The sequence below is a fragment of the Acanthopagrus latus genome, chromosome 20, assembly GCF_904848185.1.
Source record: "Acanthopagrus latus isolate v.2019 chromosome 20, fAcaLat1.1, whole genome shotgun sequence".
NCBI lineage: Eukaryota > Metazoa > Chordata > Actinopteri > Spariformes > Sparidae > Acanthopagrus > Acanthopagrus latus.
The window spans coordinates 6,738,588-6,756,678 of NC_051058.1; the positions used below are offsets into that span (position 1 = coordinate 6,738,588).

Genomic DNA, 18,091 nt, shown 5'->3' on the forward strand with positions numbered 1-18,091 from the left:
TGGCAGCGTGTGTGTGTGTTCCAAAACAAAAGCCCTGACTTTGGTCTGCGCCCGCTGTCCTCCACAGCTGGAAGTGTGATTTGCTCGGCGTCAATCTCAATAACACCCCCACAAACACACACACACACACACACACACACACACACACTCTCTCCCTCCCCTCCATCCTGCACAGGAAATTACATTTCCCACTCACTCGCCAGAAGCAGAGGTGTGTGTGTGTGTGTGTGTGTGTGTGTCTGTGTGTGTGTGTGTGTGTGTGTGTCCTCGCACATGCTCACCTGTCTGCTCTGCGTGTGGTGTGTGTGTGTGTGTGTGTGTGTGTGTGTGTGTGTGTGTGTGTGTGTGTGTGTGGGCACGTGAGCCAGGCCAAATGTGTTTTCACTGTGTGTGACAGGAGTGGGGTGGGGAGGGAGGGGCAGAGGGAGGTTCTGAGTAGAAACAGAGCGTCCAATGTTTCATATTACACTCCTCTGCTGGGAAAAAAAAGAGAAGAAGAAGAGGAGGAGGAGGAGGAAACCTGGGGCTTCTTTTCTTCAGGCATTTAACTGGGGGTTTATGGAGGCTGCAGCCGTGGAAAATGAAGATCTCCTCTGTGGTCTTCGCTCTCCTGACTCGAGCGCTGCTTGGAGGTAGGAAAAAGTTTATTTTGCTTCATACCAGAGTGGATGCGGTGGAGAATAAATGTTTCCGACCGTTTTTCAGGCAAGTTTATGCAGAAAAAACATCTGAGAAACAGAGTGGATGTTGGGGAGATGGTTGATGAGATGAAGAAAAATCTTTCATAAAACTTACACACTGTCAACCTTCTGCTGCAGTCAGTGCAGCGGTGATTGCAGGGTGTGCTGGCAAGAAAATACCAAGTTTATCACAGTTGCATGGGTTTGCAGAGATGAGAGGGATCCTCCAGAGTGAAAAGTGGTGGTTTTCCTCAGAATGTTTGAAAGTTAAACAGAGCTCCCCAAACTCACTTCTTCATTTTAATGGTGATCCCTTAAAACACATTATTATATTTAAACAGCCAGACGGCTCCAAATCAACGCTAAAGCAACACTTTTCAGCCACTCAACTGTGTTTCCCTGCAATTCTTCTGTCAAACTCAAACAAATGAAAGACAAAAGTATAAAAGAATGATTTTGAGCACGTGCCGAGATGGAAGTGTCTGACCTGTGTGACAGGGGACTGCTTGCGTGTCATGGAAAGTGTGGATTATGAAATTGCCCATTTCGGAAGATCAGACGTGGAATGTGTTGTCAGAGTTTGTTCCTCGGTGTTCATCCAACCTGTGTTGTCACGCTGCCAGAAACAACGCAGCTGCTACGAGGCCACTGGAGATGTGGACTGTGTGGACGTCAGATATGACATTTAGCTCTCATCTGTGGAACAAACGCTCACTGTCACTGATATTTTGTGATGAATAAGGGTCTGAGTCAGTCAGGCAGTGAACATGTTAAATATCATCTTCAAACCATGTGGTCTATTTTCAACCTTAGTATGATTTTGGAAGTAGAATGAAAAGGGCTTCCATCCCCTCATTTAAATGCAGATCATCAGAGTGCTCATTTTATTTTAAGGGGAAATATTAAAAGAACCTTTTTTTTCTAATCAGATGTTTAGATTAATGTCATAAAGGTGCTCCAGCTTTTTGGGTTTCAGTCACATATTATGCTGCAGCTTTGATACAGATTTTAATTTCTTTTCATAAGTTGTGATAAGTAAGTGACATTAAAAACAGCAGTTGACCAAACACTGTGGACCCCCGCCCCTCGGTCTGGAGCCGTACTACAGACTAGACTGTCTTCAACAACAGGCGACATTAGTTCAGCTGTCATGGAACTGGAGATGTTCAAACTTAACATTGTTTTCCTTGTCTCAGTTTTCTCAGGGGATCGTTGCTACTGTCTTGCTTTTTTACTTTTTAGCAAACAAAGATGTTCTATCCTGCCACAGCATTCAGTCTGAGATTCACCACATATTCATGCTGTTCAGATGAGTATCTGTCTGGCTTATGAATGTATTTACATCCACTCATATTTTATCATGTACGTTTCACTAGATTAGATTAATTCAGTCAACTTCAAATTTGAATCGTTTTCCAATTCTAGATAGTCTCGTTTAAAACCATTTCTGGGCAAACTATATGTTGAGTCTTAAGGCTTAAAAGTCAAATTCTTCAGGTCAAACAGTCCCTTAACCATCTTTATCTGATGCCTTCACATTGATTTTGCTCATTATCTTAAAGGTGTCATGTTTGGTGCTTTTTTTGTGTCACTCTCAAAGAAAAAAAAAATCAAAAAATGCAGTGGAAGTAGCCTCTTGGATGCCCCTATGGTAGGAACAACAAAATGTGGTGAAGTTCCCTCTCTTCTCTTTAAACATATTGCAACTTCCTGTATGCTGGTGCCCCCCCCCCCCCCAAAAAACATGTGGTGCCCTTTTTATTCTTTCTGCCCCTGTCCCCCAAACACCCTGCATGTTACTCGTGCAAATTTGGTTGCTCACGATAAAGAATAATCGGCACTGATCGGGCTGTTTGTCGTGTGAAGAACAGACTGAAAACGTCTTCGCTGATGACAGCGTATGTCTCAGAAGAGATCGAAAGCCTCAACACGGTGGTTACATTTGTTAAACTACTTTCATTTAACTCAGATTTTTACAGTTGAACAAAGAAACACAATCCACATAGACAATCCAGTGTAAATAAAGCATTCTGTAGTACAGTAGTTTCAGTCTGTTGTTAGTCTCCACTGTAGCCAGACATCTGTGGCAAGGACGAAACAAAGGACAGTCAGGAAAACAGCTGTATGTGTTTAAGAGAGATGCCTAAGCTCAGTTGAATCAAAGTGCTGCTGGAACCAACATGCAGTCAAAACAAGAGAGGCGCATGGCTCCAGAGTCACATGTCTTTAATTCAGACCTGCAGCCTCATCAGCTTATCAGGGATTAGATATGATCAGATTAATATGAAACAGATCCAGACATCATGACACTACATCATGCTCTGAGTACAGATTCTAAAATAACCTGAATAAATCGCTCCTCTCCAGATTTGTGTTTGGCCGTCAACGTCACCATCACCCCCTCCCCCTTCACGGTGGCCCAGGAGGGTCAAAACATCACACTCTCCTGTGTCGTGTCCCAGCGGCGGCGCAACGCTGCTCTGCCCGTGGTGAAATGGACTTTCCTGCCGGCGGGCACCGACCGGCCGGAGGACGAGCTCCTCATCGCCCGCGTCAACATGAGGAAGGCCCGTTTCTATGGCAACTACACAAAGAGTTTCCCGTGGCCCAAGCTGAAGCTGACCGTGGTGAAGCAGGGGAAGATCTTTGACCTGTTCATCCTCAACGTGTCCGAGATGGACCGGGGTCTCTACATGTGCCGCGTGCAGGAGTTTAAAAAGCACCAGGACCGCTGGAAGGCCTCGTCCAACTGCACCGCTGCTACTGAGCTCAGAGGTGAGGGCTGGATTTGGTCTTTCATCCTTTATGTTTTTATTTATTGGGAAATTTGTCAAGTAAGCACTCTTTTAAATTGATAGTTTCAGAAAAGCAATTTAGGCCAAAAGCACCTTAGTGGAGAAGCCAGGCAAGTGACAGAGGAGGCATTTGTAAATACAATGGTGCGTATAGAATTTGTTAAGCCGATGCTCCACCTAAAGACTTTTGAAAGGGGACTTTGAAGGTGCTATTTGTAAGAAAAACTGACTTTTGAGTCTGGTTCCCAACTCTTCAAATACTGACACTTTGGGATGTGTTGGGAATGAGACCAGAAAATAACCACCTTCAAAACATTTTCCTTCACAGAGAGCAGAGGAATAGTCAGTCTGGACTCTTTCTTTCAAGCTTTCAAATCAGTCCATTATGTCACATTTTTTAAGAAACTCGAGTGTTCACTGGCAGTACATATGTTCATTACTTTCCAAACACTCATGCAGTAATATGCCAAATGACTAATCCAGGATAGAGTGCGTCAGGCCAGTGGAGGACCAGGACAGACGGTGTATGTCGCCAAATTTAGGCAAATATCATACATACTTTTAATCAAAATGATTCTTCATAACTCTTGATTCAGATACCTGTCTGTCATTTGAAAGTTTCCAGGAGCAAAGAAATGTCTTTATTTTAAATAAACAAAATTATGGAAATTGTCAAAACTAAAATTAAGGTCTGGCGCTAGTAAAGTATGGGAACCTCTGCATTGGGCTGCTTCACTTCATTCTTGGTACGAGAAACCAGTGACTGACGCTCAGTTTCTCACAGAATAACATCAGTGCTTTTGAAGTTGCAGGGCGGAGACTTAACAACTATCTCTGTGACCACAACAGAAGCAACGCCAGATGCTGTTTTGATAATAGTAAGACCGCAAAAAGTTGAACATAGGTGCCAGGTTTGTCTGCAGAGACCTTCACTGGCAGCCAACAGAAACCTGTGACTGTCACTGAGCAGCTCCCGGCTGTCGACACATGAAACTGTTTGAGACTTGAGGTAGACGAGCGTGGAAAAAGAGCATCAATGCCCAGTTAACTCTCTCTCGAGAACTCAAGAATATGACGGTCTGTAGAAGAAGGGCATAACAACTATTTGTGCCAGCACATTTTTGTTAGTGATTCTTTCAAATGCTTTCATATGTCAATTTAAACCAAGTCAGATGATGGTAAAACCTAAACAGGAGTCCTAAGTAAACTCAAACTGTGTTAACACGACTGTGAAGATAGCAGAAAAAACATTTGTCCTTCGGGGACAGTTCGGAGTCTCCAGTAGTAGCATTTTCTCTGACCACAGCTCGATGATGTCATCCATCTGGAGGCAGGCTCACTGAGTGAAAGCACTGTCCTGCATTTGATTTGGGGCTGGGGAACGTTGTTGGTTAGCAGCAAGCCTGGAGATAAAAGGATCCTCCGGCGCAATGACTTGTGGCTTTGACTGAGCGGCTGATCTTGGAGAAAGAGCAGAGAGAGTGTGAGGTCTCAGTGCCACCGCTGGCACACGAGACGTTCGCACAACGGAACAGATGACACATCCACTGGTACCAGATATTGCGCAGAAATCCCTCCACTTTCGTAAAACCACAAACACACTTTCAGGCTTTGTCATTTTTTCCTTCAAACTTTTTTTATTTGCGTCAGAATTAGAATTCAGTAGACATGAGGGGAGTGTTGATTTTGGTTTTGTGTGGTCTCAGACTTGTCACCAAGATTAACCGGTCTTTGTTTCTGTGGCTGTGACTTTCAAGCCTTGTGTCCTCACAGGTATGCAATTTGGAATGATACGATGAAGAATAACAAGCGACAGTTTGTCATTTTTGGACAGAAGTACGAAAGAGCAGGCTACTTTTTCCTATCCAACAATCATCAATTGGTAGCTGAAGTGATAACTGTCACTGGCAGATTTGATCTGCTCTCACTACCTAGCTAATGAAGCTAATGTTAGCTTTGTTAGCTCTGTTACCTCCATGAGTGCTGACTCTCTAAATCTTTTCTGCTGATCTATTTTCAAATGAGTGTTAAAACAAAACTGTAAGAGCCAGTTGTAAAATTATTCTCACATGGGCCTCTCACTATTTGGCTTTGTAGCTCACACACTTTCTCATACATATATCCTTGATATGGTGGACATTTTCATCCATCCTGCACACTTTTGCTGCATTTTTGGTTTTGGAAAAGAAAAAAATAGCAAAATGATAAATATTCAGCTGCCATGCCTTGTTGTGGGTAATAAGTTGGGCTTGGATCATCACAATTCAGGGGAGGGGGCCAGAAACCAGTTAAGTGTTTAGTCCTGTGTCCCACTAGAGCGGGTAGCTTACTTGATAATCGAGTGTTTATTTGTATTTGTTGATAGTGGTGCTAATTTCTATGCAGATTTTCCTTTATTCACTAGTAACAGAGGAAGAGCTTAGAGATACCAAGCATTAAGAGGAGGAAACACAGAAGCCATCAAAAAATCTCTCCAGGTTCAGTTAGTAAGGAGTTAATTCAAAGATCATGCAGAAAGCATTTGAAGATGCATTTACAATGTGTCAAAGTTCTCTGAGAGTGGTTTATCTTGAGAATGAATGCATCACAAAGGTTCATCCTTCAAACATATAAATAAAATTCATTTTATTGGAGCTCACTGCTGTCACACTGTCAGTGTTAAACAACACTAGACGTTGCTCACCACATTTTCCATGGAAGCGTTCCGACAGGCCGTGACTTTTGAGGTGTCCACAGCCAAGTCTGGGCCTGGGCAGGAGCTGTTGACGTTGGCCCTGACAAGGAGTTTCCCTCCCAAAAGTAGAACTGACAGAGTCCAGAGAGACTCAGCAGAAATGGAACAAGAGATAGTTGTGCTGAGGAAGGTGAAGTCTGAATGTTTGTCTGCAGTGACAGTCGAGTGGGCAGCTGGCTCGTGTCTGGCTCACAACCTTTGTGGTGGAGGATGTGGACAGCTATTTTCATCCAAGGAAGCGCCATTGTGGTTTCAGAGATATTAATAAAAATGCCTATGGCGACATTTTTGGAAGGATACTGTAATTACGACATGAATGGTAATGAAAGAAAAACACATGTTGTACTACACTACAGAGGCGAGATGAGAACCCAGAGTTCTGGATGACACTAGAATACCTCCCTTGTTACACTCCAAACACAGCTCTTCCAATTTAGACATTGCATTGGTTACATATGGTGTTGTTGATCACATTCAGACACTAAATGAGGCATTCCATCACCCCCGTTCTATTGTATTCATGCCACACAGTGTAAATAGGAGGGGGCTGGGCACACATCCCTGGGGGGCTCCAGTGTTGAATACTAAAGTAGAGGACGTGTGACTGCCGATCCGAACTGTCTGGGGGTCTGTTTGTGAGCAAGTCCAATAACGAGTTGCAGAGCAGTAAATCGGATGATACTTTTACTCGTAAAATGTACAGTATCTGTCACGGATGCTCAGCCAAACACTTGCTTAAAGGTGTCACTGATAACATTCAGCCACTGAAGGTGTCACGCCCACCCCCCCATTGCATTCACACGTTATAACACCACTGTTGTTCGAATCATCTGCCCCTCAAGTGGTTGCCTATTTGTGCATCGAATGTTGCTAAAGTTGCCAACCTTAGCTTGCAAACATTAGCTAAAATGTCCAACTCTAGCAAACAAACATTAGGGCAGTTTGCTAGGTGCCTACTACAGACTCGGTCAATCAATTTTCTTTCTCCACAAAATAGCAACAATTTGGCACTAATGGAACACAGATACCACATGATACCAATGTGATTATACTATTGGCTGACAATTCCTATAATGTTTTAAAATGACTAATTCATAATCATTATAATGTTTTTAAGGAAAAGAGATTTTTATTCTGCACCCTTTTACGAGCTCTGTAGGGTTTTAAATTTTTGTATTGATTTGTGTATATAAAAGTGTATAATATAACCTTCAACAGCAAAATCAATTTGAAATAAAGCATCCACAATTTTGGTAATTGTAATGGACAGGCTGAAGCTCTAATGACATTGGAAAAGTGCACTATGTCTTCCCAGTGGACCAGCAGGCAGTTGTATTTCTTCCCGGTATCCACACCTCCAGTTGACAGATATGATAAACATCAGCCGCACATCTGAAGGGGTTAAAGCCCCTCAGGGACCACTGGCCCTGATCCCCACTTCACATGAGAAATGTGTGTTTGTGACGTCCGACTTGATGGAATTCCCACGGCGGGATAACATTAGGTGACCAGGTGTTTCCACACACAGAACTCCCATTTCTCCACTTACTACTGCTATAATAAACACAACCAGAGAGGTCAGAGGGTTTCGGTAGAAAAACTGAGGGCAGAGCGCTGTGTGTGGACACAGCCTCCACTTGGCATAAACAAACTGTACTCTTAGGTATGTCTTTAACACATGTGGGCGACTGCGAGTTAACAAGGGGCACACGACGCACGGATGTGGCCTGAGTTTAAGAATAGTAAGAACACGGAACTCTGTGTACTCTATTGGCAGCATTGTTAGGAAAAATGAAAATCAGAAATATCACAGCTCTGCGGTCAAAAACATCTCTGTGGACACAAAAAAGAGGGACAAGCAGTATGAAGACGCCAACTAAATAAGCCTATGTTTATTGCTATAATAGGGATTCAGTGAGTAAAATAAGAGAGATGCTAATTCTTAGAAGAAGAAGACGCAAAGAGCCACGACAGGAAGTGAAAGGGTGAATTATTCAAAGCTTTTGTTAAGACGCACAACGCGGATGTGTACTCGCATTCATCTCCAGTCTTTTTTATAATACAGTAAATTAGAGCAGTGACTGAGTCAGTAGACGGTGAAGACACTGAGGATCATTATTCACCCCAGTCCACAACTGTGTACTGATGTTTACAGCGTTGGGTTTGTTGGGGTACAAGAAAAAGAGCCACAGATCTGGAATACAGTCGGCAGATGAATGCAACTCTGTGGCTGCGACGAACAAGAGGCAGTTTGTCTGAGCGTTTCCACTGTAAAAAGAAGACATTTTCTGGAAGGGAATAAGAGCCAGTTTTATGTCACACAGTGCACCAGATTTATCCCCTTTTCTGATTATTCCAACATGTACAGCTGCCCGCACTGACAGAGCTACACAGAACCTGAGGCAGAAACAGCACATAAATGTCAAAGACGTTATCTAGATTTACGCTGTGAAAAATCTACTGTGAAGGAAGGGTGGGTCTTTATGCATCTGCCACTTTAAACACACTGGAGAAAGCCTTTTATACAATGATATTTCACCCTGATACTGTGCAGCCTACAGCAGGAGAGTATTTGTGCTGTGTACAGATGTTTTTTGCTGCAGTTTTAGCACTGATAGCTGGGCTACTACTGGCTATAACACCAGTGGTTTTAAGATTTTCATGGTAGTAATCGGAGAAAGGGAAACATTACCAGTGGCGTAAAATATGCCCTTCAGACAAGCTTTGCAAATAACATAACAGTCCAATTAGCCAAACCTACTTCAACACCCAAACAGAAACTGTTACCTCACTGGAAGCATATAACATATTGGAGAAACTTCAGCCTACTAAATTGTTGATATTTCATGTCATGTCATGTCATGTCATTGTCCGAACCGCTTATCCCTTTCCATGGGGTTGCGGGGTGTTGCTGCTGGAGCCAATCCCAGCCTCGTCTCAGGGCGAGGGCAGGGTGCTCCCTGGATAAGTCGCCAGCTCATCGCAGGGCCCTCACTAGTGAGCAATGTGGGGTTCAGTATCAAGGACACTTCGACATGCAGCTCAGCTCTGCCCAGAGCCGGGATTTGAACCAGTGACCTTCCGATCACTAGTCGACCTGCTCTACCCGCTGAGCTCTTTTGCACACAAAGAATTGTCTGAAGTAGTGACGCCGGCTCACTGGATGCAGGGGAGGATCACAGCTGAATGTGTTTTGCAATCACTCGAAGCAAGTTTGTCAGTCAGTCAGTCAGTCAGCACTGTGGGAAAGTCTCCAGCCGGCGTGGCGAGCCTGCCTGTCGTCAGCTGCAGGCGGTTTTGGGGTATTTCGAGATGCCCCCGGTGGGTGTCACTTCACAAGCTTCCTACCACCAGCTCAGCAAGAGAGCAGCGGTGTTAAGACTACTGTGGTTCAGAAGGGGTGGAGAAATGAGTGAGTGTGTGTGTGTGGGGCGAGATTTCAGGTTGAGCATGGGAGAAACATATTTCCTCTGGTCGTGTTGGGCAGAAGCAGAGCATAGCTGGGATTGTCGTTACCCAGATTAAGGCTGCGCTCCCTTTGATTCCCAGTCGGAGATCATATTCTGCTCATATATTTCTGGGTGTGACAGTTATCTAGTCTCTGTTGGGGTGAAGCCTTAGCCCTATCTAAGACGCGGTGACGCTGAGAAGACAATTTAAATCAAATCAACTTTAATGAGCGTCTCGGCGTTCTCATTATGTGTGCCTTAAAGTTTTTGTCTGAGCTGACTGTTAGCTGAGCCCTTCCCTTTAATTGTCCAATCAAGCTTAACAACCATAGTCAGGCATGATATTATATTTTTTCTCATAATGCAATAATACTAGGACTAATTAACTTAACCAACCCTGCTCCTTCATATTCATGACTTACAGTATACAGTGATCACGATGCTAGAACAACTGGGTTATCAAATCACGTAACCATCAAACGGCAGACACATATAAACTAGCATTGTCAAAATTGGGAAGGATCCGTTGGTCCAGTGTGCCATGAAAGTCGCCATGAGTTACGCGTTTCCTGTAAAAACAGGAAGCAGCCAATAGCGCGGAATTACTTTAGCAACAAAGTCTACCGCGGGACTCCATAACTCAAGTTGCTTTAGTAAAAAGTGAAACTATTTGTCCAGAGTTTGTCGAGGCAGAACAAATGAGTGCTGTCCTGTCCTTCTTACATTTAACATGCTCCTCTGATTACATTCTTCCTTTATACATCCATGGCAGCGTCAAAAAATAAAGAAAGTGCTTGTTGGATGTGAGATGAACACACTGAGTGCAGCATGAGTCATTAACATTACCATAAAAAAATACCTTCAAAACATTCTGATGCTGGTGTATAGGTGAGGTTTTGAGACATACATGATAAAAAAAACTTATAAACAGCTATTTTGGCGTCATGGGAACTTCAGTTGGATGATGTTTAAAGCTGTTTTTATTTGAAAACAGGTCCGCTGTTAAAGTACTGAAATGCTCAACCCACAGAGAAAAGCCTGTATTCAGAAGCTGTGCCTTTGAACATGTCGTCAGTACTTCCATAAGGCTGTGTTGTCGCAACTGTACAGTTGCCACCTTCAGGTGCGGCCCCTGCCAAAAAGCCATGCCTGCTCAGGCCTGGGAGAGCTGACCAATCAGAGCAGGCCACTGCCCCATTGGTTTGGGTCTATTAATTCTATTAGATGCCCAAAATAAATTACCCACTGTTATCGGTTTAAATGGCCCTGATTGCCTTGTTTTACCACAGCACTTTGTTCTAAAGGTAAAAGAGAGGTCAATGTCCAGAGCATGGGAGCTTCAGAGGTAAAAGTTTATGATGCAAAGCTCTAAACCAACTGTTTTCATTAAAGTCTCAGTTTGTAAGCTATTCATCCCTCTTCATCCAGTTAAGGTTAAGGTTGAGACAGTGATTCAGAGACTGGATCAGGCAGGGAGGAGGCCAACCTCAGCTTGTTGTCTTCCTACAATTAGCTTTATTTAAACTGCAGCCAGTGTGTAATCAGGCGGCAGCGAGGCCACAGTGACGACTGTGGACATTACATGCCTCTCTTCTCTCTGTCTCCCTCCATGTAGTGCATGTTATACCGGCCACCAAGGCCAAAGAGAGCCTGTGGAGCTTGTTTGAAGGTAAGTCTTCACATTTTTTTAATGTGTTTGAGTTTGTGTGTGTGAGTGTGTGTTTGTGGTGGACTGGCACCGTATCGTCCTTGGCTGGCAAAAATAGCCCAACCCAAAGGATATAGTACAGAACCTTAAATAGCTCTGCAAAACATGTGCTTTCTTTTTTTTTTTTTTTCTCCTTCACATTTTTGTGTAGAGTCAGACGTTAAGCACAAGGCCCGATGCACCGTCGGACTGACGTGTGTGGTTTTTTTGTGTTTCAGATGTGTACCTGTGTGCAGTGCTGATCTGCTCTGTGGGTCTGCTGTGCATGTGCATGTTCACGGTGACAGTAACCTGCCAGTACATACAGAGGAAGCAGAGGTTAAAAGGTGAGAAGCTGCATCAAGATAGCTCCCTGCTGACCTTTGACCCCCCATCAGTCTGGTTCCTGTTCCTGTCTTCTATTATTATCTCCATCTTAGTTCTCTCTTAAAGTTTAACATATAACATTTCTAAATGTGTTACACCTCCGCAGATAATTACCACTTGGTCAAAAGTCCACAGAACAGGTAAGATTTAAGCGCAACGCAGCCTCACACACAACAAATGCTCAATAAATATTAACCTTAACCTCGCCAAACCTCTGGAAATCTGATCTCCATCCAGCTCAGGGGAGACGGTCACCAGCTTGGTCAGCGTGTCTCCGGCTCTGCCTAAGAAGGAGAGGAGGTACAGGAAGAAGAGAAGCAGAGACTACCAGGAGGAGATACCACCAGAGATACCAGCAAAAGGTAAACAGGAGTCTCTGGGTGCATTCACACCTACAGAACGGACTTTTTGTTTTTGATTTCCTTCATATGTAAACTGTCCAATCGTAAGTGAGCCACACCTTGTCAACAGAGACGTAAGTGGCTCATTTACTGTACAACGCAAATAGCCGAGCGTGAGCAACAGTCCAGACCGAGGTTTACCCTTGGTTCATTTTGCTCTGCTCAGTTTTCTAAACATGAGTATGTGCCGGCAGGAGAAGTAAACATCCATCCCTTCCGCATATAAGTCTTGAGTTATGGGGCAGCCTGCGGAATGTTTCTTTTGTTTCACTGCAAGCAGAAAGTTATTTTGGGTTCAGCACGAGCTTTAATGGTCATCATGTTGTGGTTCGGCTCCCAAATCCCTACATTTCCTCCCAGCTCATAGTTGATCTTTAAAAAACGGAGGAGCAACTGTGTTGACAAGGAAATACTGCTGTTTGAGGGCTGTGGAGTGATTCAGGGGCAAATGTTTTGTGCAACTGACATTAATTCTGAAGTTGTATTTGTAATAGTTTTTTTGCCATTTCAAATGCAGTAGAACACTTGTCCCACACCTTGCATACACCAACCAATATCAGGATTCATTAGCATTTAAATCTCACTTATTAGCATATTATATCTTGTTTGTTTAATCAATGGAAAAGTGTCAGTTCATTGTTTTTTTTATTGGGTTATGTACCAGAGTGCTCTGACCATTGAACTGGAGAAATTGCCCGGCAGAGACACCCAATATAACGTTAAACATGAACATATCATTTTTTACACTTTGGTTATTCTAAGATGAAACACAAGATAAACCCACTGTTCAGACGGCACATTATGGTAAAACCAGTCCAAAGAATGTCACATGTGACTGAAAAGGCACTGCTCTAAGGGACCCCTGTTCAGAAAACTGCATTTCTTTGCCCTCGATATCTCAGTGTGTTTGGACGTGCAAGAAAATGAAGTCACGCTAACAATAATTAACACATGGTGAACATTGTGAAATGTTTTGGCGCCAAATCTGCTTGGCGAGGTTTAGGAAACAATCATGGTTGAATTACTAATAATACCTAAACATGTGTATTTTTGGAACAATGGGCCTTTGTTACAATGAGTGTTTGTTTAATGGAATATCAGGATGTCAGAGGAATGGGCCCTCAGCCTAATCAGACTTTTCTTTTTTTCATATTTGGGGTTTCAGAGTGATGGGCTGTCGGGACAATAGTATTGCAACCTTTGTAAGGTTGAACTTAAGGGATGCTGGGAATTCGATTTTGTCACTGTTGGACGGAGCCCCGCTGGCTTTTTTCCACTGTTTCCTGTCTTCATATTAAGCTAAGCTAAACAGATGGTGTCATGCCACTCAGACAGAACGGTATCACTCTTCAGATCTAAGCTGAAGAAGAAAGTGAGGTAGTGTGTTCTCCAAAACTGTTGAACTCAAAACAGAGCTCATAAGACCACTCACTTCAGTTGCAGAAATCACATTTTAAGTATTAGAACCAGTAAGAGTCTTGAGTATTAACCAATATAATAAGAGCTATTTGTAAAGGTTTGTGGGTATCATGGAGTCTGGTTCTTGTTGTGCGCAGATTTTTGCTCAACCACTGACATTTGTTTTGTCCCTGCAGCTCCCATCGGAGACAAAACACGGAAACCCAAACTTTTAAAACCACAACCAAGGAAAGTAGTGTTGGTGAGTACCGTGACGGCAAAAGATGCAGGAATTTACCTAATTTTTAACCCATGTGTAACATTCATATGTTTGTCTGGCGCATAACTTTTTGGAGAAATCTTGTCTATCACCAACATACATTGGTGCCTTTTGCCTAAAAGTTACCATACCGGGCTCCAGGACAGCTTACCATACATAGTGTGCCAAACACAATGGAGAACACCCAGCATGTGACAGGCATGTCTGCAAGTAAAAGTACCAGAAGTTGTCATAAAATGTGCCACATAACCAGAGTTTAACTGTGTAATTGTCACTGGGATGGAGTGGCTTTGTGGCAGCTTGGGCATTTTAACGGCACAGAGTGCAGCAAGAGGCAATTGAATTTTGGCAAATTCAACTCTGAACCCTGTAAGGTAACGTCTGCACACAGACGTTTACCAGACCAAAGCTGTAAATCGGGAGGCCAATGAGATGGGATGGGAAAACATCTGACATTTGGAAGTATTCTTTTCTCTGCGTGCAAACCGTTGTGCAGGATTCAGTTTAGACGATTTCCCTGCTCTACGCAGACAAGAGAACTTGAGCCTGAGATTAATGGTGGCGCTTATTTTCTAACCACCGATACCACTTCCTTTCCTTTCCATCCCCCTCTCCTCCATCATTATATCCCTCTGCCCTCTCTCTCCCCCCTCCGTATCCGCGTCTCCAGCCGAAGATAGTGGAGGAGAATCTGACCTACGCGGAGCTGGATCTGGTGAGGCCGATCCCGGACAGCAAGGCGTCGTGTAGCGGCACCGTGTACGCTCAGATACTGTTTGGGGAGGAGCAGCTATGAGAAACACAAACCACTATTAGCTGTGTCGTATGTAAAAAGAATCGTCTACTGTATTTATAGTCTGTATTATTTTGTATTTAGATGTTTTTTGCAAGGAAAAAATGTGTAATTCCACAATAATTGTACATATGATTATTTTGTATTCTTTGATATAACTCTCTTAAGACCAAGATGCAAAAGGAAAACGTTTTGTATACTGGAGTATTTCATATTGAATCTTTTGCACCCACATTTGAATCCTGTGTAGCTTAAACTAGGAACGCAATAGAGGACTATGGTGCTGATTTAGACCAGATTCGTCCATCGTGATAATCGGAGGTCGGATTAGATATTTAACCTTGCAGGCCAATCTGCCCCCTTCACATCAAACAGGCTTCATTCGACATTTGCAACACAGTATCATGGCCACGGAAAGTCAAGTTCACTGTGGGGTGAGGTGGAGCGAGATCCATAAGGCAGTTATTAGCCCAGTGGTCTAATGTCCGTGCATTAAGTTTGGAACAGGAAACACCAGGTGATTTGCTTATCTTAGCATAAAGAGTGAAAGCAGGGGAAAACCAGCTAGCTTGCTAATATGGCTATGGGAATTTCTGCAGCCTAACTGTTTCTTGGCAAACATTTTCTGGTTGTTCATGTCTGTGTGTTAAGTAAGGAACTAAAACATGAGGTGATTAGCTTAGCAAAAAGAGTGAAAGCAATGGAAACCAGCTTAGTCTGCCTCTAGCTAACATGGCAAGGGGGAGTCAATGCGCTGTAATTGCTTCTGGACTAATGTCTCACAGTTGTTGTTTGCTATAAACAAGAGCGTACATAACTCGCTTTAAAGCTACAATTTGTTTTGTTTTTTTCCCATTTCTGTATGTGTACGGATAAAACAAAGTGTTTATTAATGAGCTTTAAAGGTGCTTGTAGGTGTATTTTGGAACTTTAGATTTTTTTAAAGACAAATTGTTTTCCCCTGTATCTAGTCCTTGGGACTCTCTGAGCTATGCTAATTAGCTTCAAGTTTAGTTTAGTTTCCATTCGTCAATTCGATCAAATGCTTTATACTCCAATGAGATTGTAGCTTTTCATTGGTGCGCCGTGCTATTTCTGTATAGTTTTTAACCAACTGGCCAAAATTTCAGAAACGCAGGCTACTAGCTAGCAGTTAGCTAACGTTACACTCACAAACAAATTGTTTCAGTTAATTCACCCGTCCTGGCGCTCAGTAACTATTTATGAACACACCCTAAATGAGCAAACTTAAGGTATCAATCTTCTTATGTATGCAATTTCCCAAAATGTGGAACTATTACTTTAAAAATACATTACTGTCGATGCTGACATTTTAATGTCGTGCAATACATATTGGTCCCTGTGTGATCCAGCCATTTGAACTCACTAACGCAGTTAAATGTGGGAAACCCCGTCTAGCATGAGCAGATTTTTGAAGGCGAGACAAGGTAAATTAAAGACATCCGTTGTTATTCCACATGAATTGATGCGTTATCAAATGCGATTTACCTCTGGTGTGTTCCCAGCACTATCTGCCTCACAACATCTGTGTTCAGTCCCTTTTTTCTGTGTCAGGATGCCGTTCATAATGACCACATGTCCACAGAGTTGATATTAAGGTGGCCATTAGCCCCACAGCCAAGTATGTGAGACCAAGTGAACCCTTTCATCTGGTGCCAACATCAACTTAACAGGCCGTTAGCGACTCACACACACGAACATATACATACAAGGGTGGAGTTGCATGAAGGCTAAACACCCTTCTAGACTGAAACACACAAAGGCACATGCTATAAATCCAAAAAGGCTGCAAACAACTGTGACACCTGATCTACAAACTAAGCTTGGTGTTTGGACTGTTTCACGTTGATGTGACTCATGGTTTATTTCAAACCTTGGGGTGATTTTGTTGTTTGAGATAAGAGCCGGGGGCCAAATCAGCTGTAATCCTGCATACCTTTGGACAGGCTCCTTGCTTTCTCACTTCCCATGAATCTGAGTGTGAAAGTGCTTAGGCTTATTTTTCCCTTTAATGATCCTCTGGATTCAGGCATGGAAAAGCAAAGGAGAGGTTTTTTTTGAAACAGTGAACTTGAAACCCAGACTCAAAGGCACCGGATCCCTCCCTTTCCCCGAGACCTCCACTATCTTATGTGGAGTGAGCCGTGAAGTGTGAGCAGTGGTGGAAGAAGTACCCAGATCTTTTACATGACTAAAAGCACCAATGTGACAATCTTAAAGTACCTTATGGCACATAAAAGTCCTGCATTCAAAGTCCTTCTTGAGTAAAAGTACGGAAATATTATCAGCACAATGTCATTAAAGTCTCAAAGTAAAAATAAAAGTCCCCGTACCATGTGACAAGAGGTCCCAGCCAGACACTGACGGACCACAAAAAGGTTGGGAACCACTGGTGTTTACTATAATGTGTGTATTTTTTAAACCTATTGTTTCGTGTTAAATGTTGCCCTATTACCTGTAACTATAAATGTCAGATACAAACAGTGATGTAAAAAGAACAATATTTCCCTCTGAAATGTATTTGTGAAATGTAGTAGCAGAAAATTGGCACACACAATACTCAATACTATACACTTACCTCAGACATATACTTATACAGTATCATATAAGTACAGTACTTTACAGAAAAAGTCAATCAACTACATTCCTGCAAAAGTTGACATTTCCCCCACTTTTTGTCAAATGTAGCTAAACCAGCTTGTTACTTCTGTTGAGGAACTTGAGCACAGTGATAAAAGATAAAATAATTGAATTCAGAGCTAAGTTATGACTTCCTGAGAAGCTAAGTAGCAACTATGGTTAGCTAGCTAGCAGCTGACGTACATGTGGAATTCATTGGACTGGTGTGATTAAAGGATCCATCCTCGCAACCAAAAGGTAGTGAAGTTATAGTTAAAATGTCGTATGATATCCACAAACATTCTTTCTTTCCCTGCATGTTAATTACACCTCAGTTCAAACCCCCTATTGACCTCCATTCAGTGACCATTCCAGTTTTCCATTGTTGTTCTCTTGCATATATTTCAGTTGCACATTGTGTATTATCCATATATGAAATGGCTGAAAGTGACCTTTCAGTGGCGGGCATGAGTGTCTTAAAAATGCCCTCAAACTGTGAAATGTAGAGTTTGTTTCCAGACCACATTGTCCTTTAATGGGACTCCACTAACTAGAACCATGTGTGTGAATTGTGCCTCTCTGCTCTCTCCCTCACTCTTCTCCCTCTCTCCGCCTACCACTGACCTCTGCATTCATCAGCATTCCAGCGTTTGTACTTCTGTTCATTTCATCTGTACACTGTGTATCAGTAAGTGAAATAAATATAAAAGTGGATGTGAGCAGTATGCTGCCAGAGAGATGTCTGGTCTGTCTGTCTGTCTGTCATTTTGTTCCAGATGGAAATATCTCCACCACTGTTGGATGGCCATAATATTTCAGAGACATGGCCCCCTCATGTTAAACCTCT

At 42.9% G+C, this 18,091-nt stretch overlaps 1 protein-coding gene across 1 annotated transcript; it reads left to right on the forward strand.

The window, feature by feature from the left end:
* Positions 1–488: 488 nt before the first annotated feature.
* On the forward strand, positions 489–17,981 carry vstm4b (V-set and transmembrane domain containing 4b). The gene is made up of 8 exons (XM_037082592.1): positions 489–632; positions 3,048–3,455; positions 11,274–11,327; positions 11,585–11,692; positions 11,839–11,872; positions 11,970–12,094; positions 13,729–13,793; positions 14,482–17,981. The coding sequence occupies exons 1-8, from the start codon at positions 581–583 to the stop codon at positions 14,605–14,607; spliced, it is 972 nt and encodes a 323-aa protein (XP_036938487.1). The 5' UTR covers positions 489–580; the 3' UTR covers positions 14,608–17,981.
* Positions 17,982–18,091: the final 110 nt, after the last annotated feature.